Below are 13,567 nucleotides of genomic sequence, written 5' to 3' on the forward strand. Positions count from 1 at the left end.
CGTCACTTACATTACCTTTATAAATCACACTGCTCTGAACTGTCTTGTGGATCGTTTATTAGACAATACAATACAAAAACATAAATATAACATAAATGTATGCGTTCTCTAGTCAGATATGGGAAATTCCTCCAGTGTCATGCAGATGTCTCGAAGTTTCGGATCATCCAGCCAGTTGATCTTACAGGCCAAGAGGATGCCCTGCAGAGAGACCCTTACATTAATACACCAGCTGTGAAAGTCACTGTATGCATAAACCACATTAAACTGGCAATGACTGCGTTTCATTTTTCACAATTTACCCTGAGGACGTTCTGTGTCATGATGGCCATCTTTTTATATTTCTCTAGGTTCGCCCGGCCTTTTTCCAATGCAGCTTTGTACTTCTCTGTATCTGGGTGCTTTTTCTTGGACATCAGCTCTTCCATCTCTTTCATTTTCTCATGAGTGAGCCGCTTCATCCCTACACACACACAAACAAACAAACAAACAAAAATCATACAGTATGTCCAACAACTGAACTGTGGAAAAAATGTAATTGGAATATAATTGTTTTATTTCATTGTAAACAAACCATCATACCAAGCCTCTTCTTCTGTATTTCTGTGATTTCATCTTGAAGATCTCTTGACTCCTGTTGACAACAACATACAGGAGGTCAGCACAAAATTAAATATCACAATTTCACACAGCAATATATCTATATATTACTATAAATGAGTAATTATATACAGTATATTAATATTGCAGTATAGTTGGCAGAAGTGGTATTTATGACCCACTAAAATTATTAAACCAAATTAAAAAAGGCTTTATAAATTAGAGTCCTGGACCTGCTAATTAGACCGACACCTTATCACTGCTGGTATACTTCTAGTAGTAATTTAACAAGAAATATATTATCTTATTTCACATAAACAATTGTTTTAACATAGTAATGTTAGCACAGACATGCATTTCATATTCACACAGCGGATAATGAATTTCCTTACTTGCTGAAATTGTTTGATGTGTGAACAAAGAGCCATGCAGCGTTCGCTCACAGCTTTCAGGGCACTGAGAAAAAAACAAATGTATGTAACACAATCATCCAAAATAAATGTACGTCAGTTGTTTCATTGTGTTTGGAACTGACTTACTCTGCCTCTGAATCATTCTGTTTCAGTTTTTCTCCAATAGCGTGCCACATCTGCATTCTGAAAGACACCAGTTAAATAATAAGTCAACGAAAATCACAGCTTCTATATTACATATTAAACATCTATATACAGTATGATATCATATAAGGGCAAATTTAGCACTCATCACAAAGGATTAGGCATCAGTTTACCTGTGCAGTGCCAGTGTGCTGTTAAAATGAATAGTCTTCACTTTTTCCAGCTCACTGACATAATCTGTCCTGTAGTATTGAATGAAAAAAACTTTATCAGTATACATTTTTAAATGAACTCTAATCTTACATTTTACATCAACATCAATGGGCTCATTCAAAATACTCACAAGTCTCTCTCCGCTTCAGATATGCTGCAGGATCTCTTACTTTTTCCTGTCACATAGAACTTGATGTTAACGCTTTGTCTGTGTAGTTCATGAAAATACAATACGATGGAAATAATGCGCATACCATACCTGCACTGAGCTGCACTGCCATTTCAAAGCACTGGTTCGACATCTGCTGTTTTATTCTGAAAAGACAATACATTTAGTCATTCTAAAGATTGTATTCATTGCTTTTGACAAGAGGCAAAGTGTTTGACTCAGTTGGATGACAAATGAGTCTTAAACACTGTTTTGGGGTGTGACTCATTAAAAATAAACCCAAACTCAGCCATTGTAAATGTAGTATTAACAAGTGTTAAAAACATGTGGAAGGAACCTTAGCATGTCTGCAGGCGAGGTATCCTTCTGCTTGGGGGAGCCGTCAGAAGTGGAACCATTATCCAGAACTACACCCTCCATCATGTGGTTGAGGTTCCCCACGTTGTCAGATGGATCCATCACACAACAGTGCAGGTACCTGCAGAAGGCAATTAAGAGAAACAGAAGAGAAAGTAGATGCCATATCAGCCGAGTTTGATCTAAAGAGCATAACAAGTGGACCAATGTTTTAATGCATCCTGCTTTTGACTGTGATCTGTTGTTTTTAATGTATCTTATGCTCATGCAAGCAAAGACTACTGTCTACCAAGTACTTTTATATTCTATAAATAACTTGAACTTGACTTGACTTGAAACACCATGTCTAATGACTTGTCTTTGTTTATTTCATGTTTTCATGTTTCTTTCCTGGTAGTCATTGTGCTCTGTGTCAGACAGTGTCACTGTTTGAAAAAGGTATGAAGGGCACATTTTCGATGAGAAGAGATTAAGAAATAAATTAGCTTTTACAAAGTCATCTATTTTGTTTGATTGCATATATTTCGTTGAATATCAATGATTGTGACACAAATGCAAAGAGTTGTCATACTTTTTTGAACAGGTAAGATAAGCTGTGCTGATATTATGTATTTCCTTTATATTAAGTACAGACACTAGAGGTAAGATTGCAGTATCTTGTATTTAAAAGGTGATTTGACTTAAGGACATTTTAGGACCTGCCAAAAAAGAAAATAACTGGGGACTTGGACCAAAATACCTAAATGACATGTGTGGCAAAAAACTTATCTGCAAAGTAACATAAGTTGTAACAGTGAGTGTCAAATACAGCGAGCTATCAAAATATGTGCATCGAAAGGAGCAAAATAAATAACAGTACCACAAAATTGTACAAGTGAGCTAATGTATAGTCCACACCTGATCATCCAGTGTAAACAAACATGAAGCCACACATGCACACGTTAATAAAAATTTAAACACCTCCTTGTAGGAAGTTAATTTTCAATGTTTTACATAATGTTACAGGGGACCCGAGGCAGTAACGTTATCTATGCATTAAAATGACGCATAAAGCACTAAATATCTTACCTTGTTGAATTTCGTTAAACGCTGCTGGTTCAAGCCAGAAAGAAAGCTGAAACCTTCTCTGACAGTGAACGTTACACCTGAGAGGAAACAACTTACAACCACTGTTGATTCAAACCTAAACAATAACTTGACACACGCGTTCAGCTGCTGTCACATATGGAGCATCTTATACTGGAAAAAATATGAAAGTAACGTCGTTTAATCGCTCACTGGTTTTGTTTACATTCCTTTTCAGCAAAAAACCCCGCCAGGAAGTGACGTATGTCTGTCATGTATGGCTGCTGCCCACACGTGCTGCAGCGCCTCCTGCAGGCCAGGAAGGGGAAGTGCATGTTCGCTTAACTGGAAAACTAAACAGAGCCATCAACACGCTGTCGATGTTATTACCCAACCTATATGTGTGAGAGGCAAGGGATTAACTTTATCTCTGCTTTCGAGGTTGACAGTGACCAAATATGTAATAAAGTATGTATAAATAATACGGTGCCTGTTCAAAATATGCTGTTGGGCACAGTAGCTGTTAATGTGAGGGTTAAATGTGCAGATTCAGTCTTAACCCCCCGGAAGTGACCACAGACTCATCATGGCCAGCCTGATAAAATCAATCATGATCGATATTTAAGATTTAAAATGTGATGCCAGTGGTCAATCTTTTAACGCTAGACTTCAGTTTCTGGTATTTAAACAATTTGTGTAGGCATAAAGAAAAATAAGCTTTAGTTTTTATTTAAGAGTTTTCAAAATCAATAAGTATAGTTTATCATTCAGTCAGCCTGTTTCGGATTTAAAGTGTATTGATTCACAGTTTATTTCTTCTTATTATTCTTCTACAGATCTATGTACTTTATGTTTTGTGTGGAAAAATCATATTAGACATAAATGATTATTCAAAACAGTCTTTTTATAAAATGTAGCCTCTGTCCTAAAACATGTCTGTGCTTCTCTAAACTCTGAGAGACTTTTCTTTTTTTTTTTTCATTTCCTTCGACTAAAAGCTATGTCTGTCGAGGCACAGACTATTTTGGGACCGATTCAAACAGTTCAAGACTCGTTACGTGTTAATAATCACCATCTGAGATGACCCACCTCGCCTGAGGGGGGCAGCAAGCAATTTTCGCTGCTGCTACGTAACGGTCTCCTCAATCTCGTGAGATTATCGTTTATACTTCAGCGTGTGTGACCAGCGGCCGTTCTTCTCTGTACACAAACATTTGCACAGAGAGACGTGGTCAGCGATGGAGAGCAAGAAGAGAAGGGTATGAGAAACAAAAAACAAAATAATGTCTTTTGAGGTTGTTTATTTATTGTACGTACAGTAGAGCCTGTGCATGCTGGCCTCGGCCTTACTGTTCATCTTTTAGACTGAATTGTCCAAACCATGAACTTCTACAAGGTTTGGACAACCGACACGTACTATGTAAATTAGTTCCGTTTACGAAATGAAGTAGCCTCCGAGAATAAAGGTGAAAAACGATCAACTCGTTGTTAGCAGGTGGAAATTTAGCCCGTTTACTGATTGAAAGATTCGGGCTAAATTGCACAGATATGTCAATGAATAAAGAGACACAGATTTTCATATTCATGCATGTGAATGAATCCTCGGGGAGTGTAGTTGGCAAGCAGTCAAGCAGTAAGAAAGGCAAAACAATACAATCAAAAGAGAATACAAATGTTTGACGAGATGGCACGTTTATTGAATATCGATTTCTGGATATATTGTTTTAGTATTGAAATCAAATATATTATTGAAAGTCAGATGATGAATTTAGGCACAACATATATATTTATACAAATATGTATGCTGCCATGCTGCCAATGTGGCTTATCGAAAGCCAGATTTTCAAGTGTGAGCAAAGTTCACCTGAGGTATCTCTCACCTGAGCTATGTATTTATTTTTATTGGCTCCTGATCACTGTGTGTGTGTGTGTGTGTGTGTGTATGTTTGTGTACTTAGGGTATCTTGGAGCGCCTGAACGCTGGGGAGGTGATTGTAGGGGACGGAGGTTATGTAATGCAACTGGAGCGACGTGGCTATGTGAAGGCGGGACACTGGACCCCTGAGGCTGCTGTCGAACACCCTGAAGCAGGTATAAGTTTGCAGCTCATTTATTTAAATGACAGGAGTCAATTGTTTTCAAAGTTTTTTTGTCTTTCTCTGTCAGTGCGGCAGCTGCACAGGGAGTTTCTGAGAGCAGGTGCCAATGTGATTCAGACATTCACCTTCTACTGCAGTGAGGATAAACTGGAGATCAGTGGTAACGTCCCCAATATCACTGTCAGTGCAAAAACCCTATCATACAAATTATATTCACACCTTCATCTTGTTAGCCTTAGTGTGCCACATGAATATTGTTGTCACATCAATGTAGTATCGCTCCAACCTGTTCTCGTCTGATCCAGGGGGCGCAGATCAATGAGGCGGCCTGTGACCTGGCCAGGGAGGTAGCAAATGAAGGTGGTGCATTGGTTGCCGGGTGTGTGTCTAAGACTCCGTGTTATGTGACGAGCCACAGTGAGACTGAAGTCAAGGCCATCTTTAAGAAACAGATGGATGACTTCCTCAAGAAGGACATTGATTTCTTCATAGTAGAAGTATGAGCCACACCGCCAGAGGAATAAATGTTCTACAGATGGTAACGTGCACAAGTGCAGTTTTTAACTGACCCTTGTTCCAAGTTAAGGTTTAATAAATCAAAACACATTTCTCTTGCAGTTTGTTGATCACGTGGAAGAGGCAGTGTGGGCAGTGGAGGTGTTGAAGACGAGCGGTAAAACGGTGGGTGCAACGCTGTGCATCTCCCCTCATGGAGACATGAAAGGAGTCCCACCTGGAGAGTGCGCTGTCAGGCTGGTCAAAGCTGGTACACAAACCTTCTGTGATAGGACATCAAGCTGGCAAATCTGTGACCATGTTTAAACTGAAAAATCTGATTATGTTTTGCACATTAATTTGCAGGAGCTGACATTGTTGGAATAAATTGCCACTTGGACCCTATGACGTGCGTTCGTACAGTGAAGCTGATGAAAGAGGGGTTAGAGAAAGCAGGTCTCAAAGCCCATCTCATGGTCCAGCCGCTGGGCTTTCACACACCTGAGTGCAACCTAGGTGGATACACCAGCCTACCGGAGTACCCCTTCGGTCAGCATTTGTATACTTCTTATATGCAGAATAAAGAAAAAGATACTGTTTCAAGTTCAATTTCATCATTATTGTGATGAACTGTAACTATGACCGAAACCTGCTGATGGTACAAAAGAGATCACAATGTTAAATAGTCAGTGATCTGCACTAAATAGACCTGAATTTTCTGAATTGATCCTGCTCAAATGACCCAAGCATACTTTCCAAGACTTGGTAGAAATGACGTGACTGTTTTGAATGTATAGTATATCCATATAAGGTATGTGAGTGAGTATTGTTGCCTTTATGATACATCCCCATATGTGAGAAAATGTATGTAACAAAAGCTATATAAATAATTGCCCAGACTTAAATATTTAACTCTCCTCTCAGCAATGGAAACCAGAGCAATCACCCGCTGGGATATACATGAATACGCCAGAGAGGCTTATAATGCAGGAATTCGTTACATCGGTGGCTGCTGTGGATTTGAGGCCTATCATATCAGAGCCATAGCAGAGGAGCTGGCTGCAGAGAGAGGATTCCTCCCACCAGCTTCAGAGAAGCACGGACTCTGGGGAGCTGCTCTGGAGATGCACACTAAACCCTGGGTCAGAGCCAGGTAACACGAAGCAGAAACATGGCTGCTGCTTTCAAAATTAAGCAGCATTTAGCCGATTGAAAGACTGACAACATAATGTTGGTGAAGATTCTCAGTCATCCATGTCATGATAATTGCAAGTTACAAAATAATTTCTATATTGTGTGTGTGTGTATATTTTTTTCGCAAATGTAAATTAACAACTAACTAATCTACCAAACTTTGTCTTAGGGCTCGTCGAGAGTACTGGGAAAACCTTTTGCCTGCTTCTGGACGTCCCAAATGCCCTTCCATGGCCACACCAGCTGATAATTATGGAAAATAGCTGGAATCCAAAATCCAGATGTAATGTCTTGAATACACTGTGACGTTTTGTGTATTTTCTGTATGTTTGGTCAGAGTTTCCACTTTTTTCATTAAAAAATGACACAGAAAGATCTAAACGTGACATTTTCAACAACAATTATTTTGCAATCCGTCCAGTTGGCTCAGCCATGTTATGGTGGCTCAGTCATCCATGAATCAGCGGTTTTGTGCTTTTACTCTGCACTGTAACTCTATGCACTATCCTTAACCTAACGACTAATTGTACATGAAGGCACAGCTGGGTTTTTACTTACTTAAAACAGCTACTTCCTGTATGACACCTTCATAGGCCCCTCGTATTTCTTGATTTTTGTAATCTGGTGCTTAATACTTTAATAAATAATAAATCAAGTGAAAACATCTCGTGTTTTTTCCAACACTCCCCTTTCAATAAAAGAAAATACCTCTATATTTGTTACTGAATGGATATTCGATTTAAGTGACGTGGCCTGACTTACCAAGTGAAGTTAACTGCCTTATCACTTTTTCTTAAGGAATTAAATAGATAGATAGATAGATAAGGTGCAGTATTTACAGTAATAATATTTTTTATATAAATATTATGTTATGATAATTCTCCCCATACCACTCAACGAAATTGTTGACCACGTCCCTGAACTCATCCTCCCTCCCGCCCTACATTGGCCGTGTCATTAGAAAGTCTCTGCAGATGACACGACACAGTCTGACTGCAGGTGGTGAATAGGAAGGGAGACAGCACGGTTCCCTGCTGGGCGCCGATGCTGCCGATCAGATACACAGTTCTCCGGTTTCTCCTTCAGCAACCTGGGCTGGATGGTGTTGAAGGCGCTGGAGACCATGACAGGACAGCGGTGTTGGTTGGGTCTCTCCAGGGAAGAGCAGGCTTCCTGCAGCAGGTAGATGAAACCCCAACGTCGGGCGAACTGTGCGAACTGTAGGGTGTCTTCTGATCGGCACACGAGGGCTCTGAGGTGTGCCAGGAGGACTAGTGTCTCCATGACCTTCGTGTACATTTAGCAGATTTTGTCCAAAGTCATTTACAGCAATTCATACATCAATATGTTTCCCAAAGCACTGGCTCTCTCTGAGGGTGGAGGATCCGGTTGATCAGGTCTCCTCACCTGGCTGGTTGGCTGGCTGGGAAGTCCTCTCTGATGGGTGGGCGGTGTGGCGGTTTCCGTGTTGGGTGACAGCAGGGGGGTGAGGGGCGGTTCTGTTGGACAATATATAAGAGCCGCCGCCCCCTGGACTGCTGTGTCTGCTTCACTGTCAACAACCTGTCTGTAATAGATTGGACTAGACTTTATTTGAAAGTTGAAACAGCTGGCACGATGGGGAGCAAGAGGAAGGTAAGTCAGACGATCCCCAAAAGTTAACTCTCGTTTTAACCTGAGCAAGTTGATGTCTGTCTCTCATTTAGTTTGTAAACATGATAATCACCAAAGCAAATCAAAAACCATAAAAGCTGCATTTACAAGAGACATTTAATTATATAAAAAAAAATGAAAGTAGGCTACAGTGTGGGCTGAGGATGTTTATCACTATGTTTATACGATTGTGTCATTCATATTCATATTGAAGGCGATATTTAGATTAATAATAAATCATATTTAAGTCATTTTTTTTGGGGGGGGGGGGCCTTCACGACACACCTGAGCGGCTCACATGGGAATGAACGGGGCACTTAAATGTATCGTGGGAATTTATCGTGTTCACCCAGGTCTTACATTTGGATCAGAGCCGAGCTGATACAAAACCTGTTTATCCTGCAGAGTCAATCGACCTGGGGGTAAAATGCACAGTTTACACATTGCCCATTGCACACAAAAGCCCGATCTTAGCAGGCTTACGTGGGATTTTTGACCAGTGTAAAGGGGGTAATAGTAGCCTACTTCTTCCACCAGTGAGGATTCGGGAAATTATTTTATAAGCTGGTGAGCAGTGGAGGATGACAGAATGTGACAATGTTGACGACTGTTTAACTAGATGGCTTACATATGGAGGATGTGTTCTAAGTCTGAATAGAGTTACCTTTGTCTTGAATAATCTATGCATCTAGCCTTTAGCCCTGAAGTGGAAAATAAACAAATAGACTAGCTTTTGTGTGCTTGCTTAACTGTAATTTCAGGACATCCTGGAGCGACTGAATGCCGGGGAGGTGCTTGTAGGAGATGGGGGTTATGTGATGCAATTAGAGCGACGAGGTTATGTGAAAGGTGGTAACTGGACACCTGAAGCAGCCGTTGAACACCCTGAAGCAGGTATAAACCCAGCCATGTTTGGATGAACAGATGTTGGGGCCTGGGACAAATTTTGCATCACACCTCATCCGTATGCATCTTGTATATAACCTTTCTCCTCCAGGTTTTCCAGAGACAAACTAGTGTTGGAGAAAGAGGCCATAACGTGGCATCAAGATTTCAGTCAGTCTGTTAGTGTGTGGTTGCCTGATGATTTTTAATCAGACCCTTTGATGAACAGATTGAGTGTAGGGCACGATATTCATGCCCAAATAAATAAAGTTATGTTTGACCATTGTAAGTTACTGACCATTTTGATGTTGATCTGGCCACACTGTCCTTAGGTTACGGAGAAACAACACAAACACCTTCTCTTGGTCAAACATCTTCAGATGGAAGATTTTCCTTTTCTTAGAGTCAAGAAAGAAGAGAAAGTAATGATAGAAAGAGAGTGTGAGAATATGGACGAAATGAGTGTAGCCCAGAAAAACAGTCCTTCCCAATATTATTAATCACAAAGCAGCAGTTCCCTGCCCTGCCTTTTATGAAAATCACACAGACGACTTGTATAAAGCCCTTCTCTATTTGTGCAGAATCTGACCGCCAGGTAACACATCTTTCTCTTCATGTCTCTCTGTCAGTGCGGCAGCTGCACAGGGAGTTTCTGAGAGCAGGAGCCAATGTGATTCAGACATTCACCTTCTACTGCAGTGAGGATAAACTGGAGTTGAGCCATGTCACCGGCATCACCGTCAGTGCAGAACCTTCAAAATCTAATACCGGCATTATTTTATTTACAGTTAGACATCATTGAATTTATCCTTACACACTTTCACATCAATCCAATCTGCTCTTGTCTGATCCAGGGGGCGCAGATCAATGAGGCAGCCTGTGACCTGGCCAGGGAGGTCGCGAATGAGGGCAATGCATTGGTTGCCGGGGGTGTTTCCATGACTCCCTGCTATGCGAAGTCTCACAGTGAGACTGAGGTCAAGGCCATCTTTAAGAAACAGATGGATGACTTCCTCAAGAAGGACATTGATTTCTTTATAGCTGAGGTATTACAAATAAGAGGAATAACTGTGTAATGATCTGTAATGTGCTAAAACCTGCATTCATCACTATTTTTAATCTCAACTTTGCACCAAATGATGCGGCAATCCTAATTAGTTATGATGTAATATTAACCCTGTGATTTCTTCTGAACTTTTTTTTGCCTTTTATTGGTTCTGTTTGTGATAAACTCTGATAAAATCTGTTGGTTAGGCTTAAGTCTGACGCTCTGGACAATCTGTCTTGTGTCCACATCCAAAGAATCCACAGAGACCAGTAGGTAAAGTTGAAACGTTTGTTTAAAAAAATGCAGGAAAAAAAAAGACAAAAGAATGTCACAAAATTAAATACAAATTGCGCCCTATACATGTAGTGAAAGAAAAAGAGAGAGAGAGTGACAGCATAGGTCAAAAAACGATATGGCTCCGCTCCCCGCTTGTTCTGACTGACCACAAATTCACATTACCTACGAAAAAGTTTGCGAGAGAGTGACCCATTAAAGGTGCAGTCTGCACAAAATAAAAATACATCCATGCACTAGAAAGTACCGCAAATAAACTATAAAGGATCATTTTAGCTGTCCACAAATATTGAAATAACCCAAACATGTACTTATTGCCTCGCTATAAACAAACCATATGTATAAAACTGCAACTAATGTAACTATTCTTATCCTTATTCCTTCTAATGAAGTTAAATTATTCTATAAACAAGAAAAATATAACAGTTTTTCCTGCAAAAAATCAGTATTTGCTTGCATGTATTTTTCGCAGTTCTTCGACCACGTGGAAGAGGCAGTGTGGGCAGTGGAGGTGTTGAAGACGAGCGGTAAAACGGTGGGTGCAACGCTGTGCATCTCCCCTCATGGAGACATGAAAGGGGTCCCACCTGGAGAGTGCGCTGTCAGGCTGGTCAAAGCTGGTACACAAACCTTCTGTGATAGGACATCAAGTCGGCAAATCTGTGACCATGTTTAAACTGAAAAATCTGATTATGTTTTGCATATTAATTTGCAGGAGCTGACATTGTTGGAATAAATTGCCACTTGGACCCTATGACTGGCGTTCGTACAGTGAAGCTGATGAAAGAGGGATTAGAGAAAGCAGGTCTCAAAGCCCATCTCATGGTCCAGCCGCTGGGCTTTCACACACCTGAGTGCAACCACACTGGATACCTTGCCCTTCCAGAGTTCCCCTTCGGTCAGCATTTTCTTTTCTATAGTATTAAGCTAAAAATGGTATAGGTTCAAAATTGTTACTGTTGGTTTCCAAACGTTATGTTTCTTTAATTTAAGTGTATACATGAAGTGTAGTGTGAGTGTGTGACTGTAGAGCACCTCTTCTTCTGTCTTTAAAAACTCCCCATATGGGAAGTTTGAAGAAAACATTGATAACAAAATCAATAACAAAATGCCCATACTTGTATATTGTTGCCTTTACGCTTTAACAACAGCGATATAACTAATTGCCCAGAATTCAATATTTAACTCTCCTCTCAGCACTGGAAACCAGAGCAATCACCCGCTGGGATATACATAAATACGCCAGAGAGGCTTATAATGCAGGAATTCGCTACATCGGAGGCTGCTGTGGATTTGAGCCCTATCATATCAGAGCCATAGCAGAGGAGCTGGCTGCAGAGAGAGGATTCCTCCCACCAGCTTCAGAGAAGCACGGACTCTGGGGAGCTGCTCTGGAGATGCACACTAAACCCTGGGTCAGAGCCAGGTAACACATTTGGACAGTATATGTATTTGTATTCTATACAGAATTATGATTCCCAACCAACTTAACTATCACTATTTTTTAAGGGCTCGTCGAGAGTATTGGGAAAACCTTTTGCCTGCTTCTGGACGTCCCAAATGCCCTTCCATGGCCACGCCAGCTGATGAATAAGAAGGGGGATAATCAATAACATTAGCTGGAATAAAACATGCTAACACAATCAAGTGTCTCTACTGTACATTATTCTGAGTAGTAGAATACGATGCTGTGGTCCTTATGTGACTGACCAGATTATTTTTATTTTTCTCAAAACTCTATTGTTCTCAAAACAGCACTGAAATTATGATCAACTTTTTATTGAACTGTATGTCACATGATATACAGACACATAATATCATGGACCAGGTACCAAGACTCATGCATACAAACAACATGTGATACAAATCTATATACAAGCCACCATTGCCTTGATCTTTCTATGAGAGCAATATCCCTAAAATGATTCAGCCATTCTTTTATCGATGGAGGTTCGGGGGAAAATAACTTTCTTCTTTTCGAGAGCAGTTAAAACTGCAAAAATAATCCTTCTTAAAGCTAATCTGGTGCTTTCACCGAGAATGGAGCCGTTGTTGAATAAAAATAGGGTAGGTTGATTAGGAATGGGAAAACTGTGAATATTTTCATGACATTTAGCCACCTTGACCAAAGATTAGCTGCAAGACGGGCATTCCCGGAAGACATGAAGGTATATAGCCATGATATTATGGCTACCTTTAGTACAATTTGGACTATCTTTAAATTTAATTTTGAAGTGCCTATACTCGGGGTATGTACTGCATGCATGTTCCAGAAAATACAAGTTAGGCATGCTCTAAATCCTGTTTTACTGCATGCTTACAATGGCTCATTGTTGCATGCATTACCATTATCAGCGTGTACTATTAATCGTAAGTGCACCATTAGTGAGCCATTGTAGACCTGCTATAAAACAGGATTTAGAGCATGCCTTACTTGTATTTTCTGGAGCATGCATGCAGTACATACCCCCCGACACATATAACTATGTAGAGTATATTGTACTGAACCATAGAGTTAAGAAGTGGACAATCCACACCACAACAGAATGTAGGAAAGTACATTTACTTAAGTACTGTGTAAAAATTCAAGGTTCTTAACTTAATACTCCGCTACACCTCATAGTTAAAGATCGCATTTTTTACTCCACTACATGATCAGCAATAGTTCCTACTTATTTTTCAGATTATAATTTTTCATATTTTTCCTGTCCAGTGAAAACCATTTTGGTCCAAATTTGCAGATTGTGAATCTTGTCGACTATCCTTAGAGTGTGTTATTGAAAAGTAATGGATGAATGAATACTCCACAACTATTTGTGTCACTTATTAACCAGAATCTGGCTTCAAGTGTGGTGACAAGACAGTTTATGGACTCAGTAAGAGAAAAAACAAGTATAATTGGTTAGGTTGTGTAAGGAGAAAGTTTATGGATGTAGTA

The 13,567-nt window shown here is 40.1% G+C and overlaps 3 protein-coding genes across 4 annotated transcripts; 2 read left to right on the forward strand and 1 right to left on the reverse strand.

The window, feature by feature from the left end:
- Positions 1–35: 35 nt before the first annotated feature.
- cenph (centromere protein H) lies at positions 36–3,218 on the reverse strand. Its single transcript, XM_030416120.1, has 10 exons — positions 2,965–3,218; positions 1,877–2,017; positions 1,630–1,685; positions 1,501–1,546; positions 1,331–1,399; positions 1,140–1,196; positions 993–1,056; positions 583–634; positions 303–463; positions 36–201 (listed from the first exon to the last, which is right to left on the reverse strand). The coding sequence occupies exons 2-10, from the start codon at positions 1,996–1,998 to the stop codon at positions 109–111; spliced, it is 720 nt and encodes a 239-aa protein (XP_030271980.1). The 5' UTR covers positions 1,999–2,017; positions 2,965–3,218; the 3' UTR covers positions 36–108.
- An 864-nt stretch (positions 3,219–4,082) lies between these two features.
- On the forward strand, positions 4,083–7,411 carry LOC115582329 (betaine--homocysteine S-methyltransferase 1). Its single transcript, XM_030418262.1, has 8 exons — positions 4,083–4,220; positions 4,920–5,052; positions 5,128–5,240; positions 5,366–5,557; positions 5,679–5,826; positions 5,922–6,104; positions 6,480–6,708; positions 6,919–7,411. The coding sequence occupies exons 1-8, from the start codon at positions 4,200–4,202 to the stop codon at positions 7,010–7,012; spliced, it is 1,113 nt and encodes a 370-aa protein (XP_030274122.1). The 5' UTR covers positions 4,083–4,199; the 3' UTR covers positions 7,013–7,411.
- Positions 7,412–7,778: 367 nt separating this feature from the next.
- On the forward strand, positions 7,779–12,272 carry LOC115582328 (betaine--homocysteine S-methyltransferase 1). 2 transcript variants are annotated; one of them, XM_030418260.1, is made up of 8 exons: positions 7,779–7,931; positions 9,164–9,296; positions 9,917–10,026; positions 10,142–10,333; positions 11,102–11,249; positions 11,345–11,527; positions 11,827–12,055; positions 12,139–12,272. In XM_030418260.1, exons 1-8 carry the CDS (start codon positions 7,794–7,796, stop codon positions 12,221–12,223), a joined length of 1,218 nt encoding a protein of 405 aa, XP_030274120.1. In that variant the 5' UTR covers positions 7,779–7,793; the 3' UTR covers positions 12,224–12,272. The 2 variants fall into 2 exon arrangements, with proteins under 2 accessions (XP_030274120.1, XP_030274121.1); XM_030418261.1 differs by lacking the exon at positions 7,779–7,931 and adding an exon at positions 8,239–8,384.
- The last annotated feature ends 1,295 nt before the right edge of the window (positions 12,273–13,567 follow it).

Source organism: Sparus aurata, chromosome 5, assembly GCF_900880675.1.
Source record: "Sparus aurata chromosome 5, fSpaAur1.1, whole genome shotgun sequence".
NCBI classification, from domain to species: domain Eukaryota; kingdom Metazoa; phylum Chordata; class Actinopteri; order Spariformes; family Sparidae; genus Sparus; species Sparus aurata.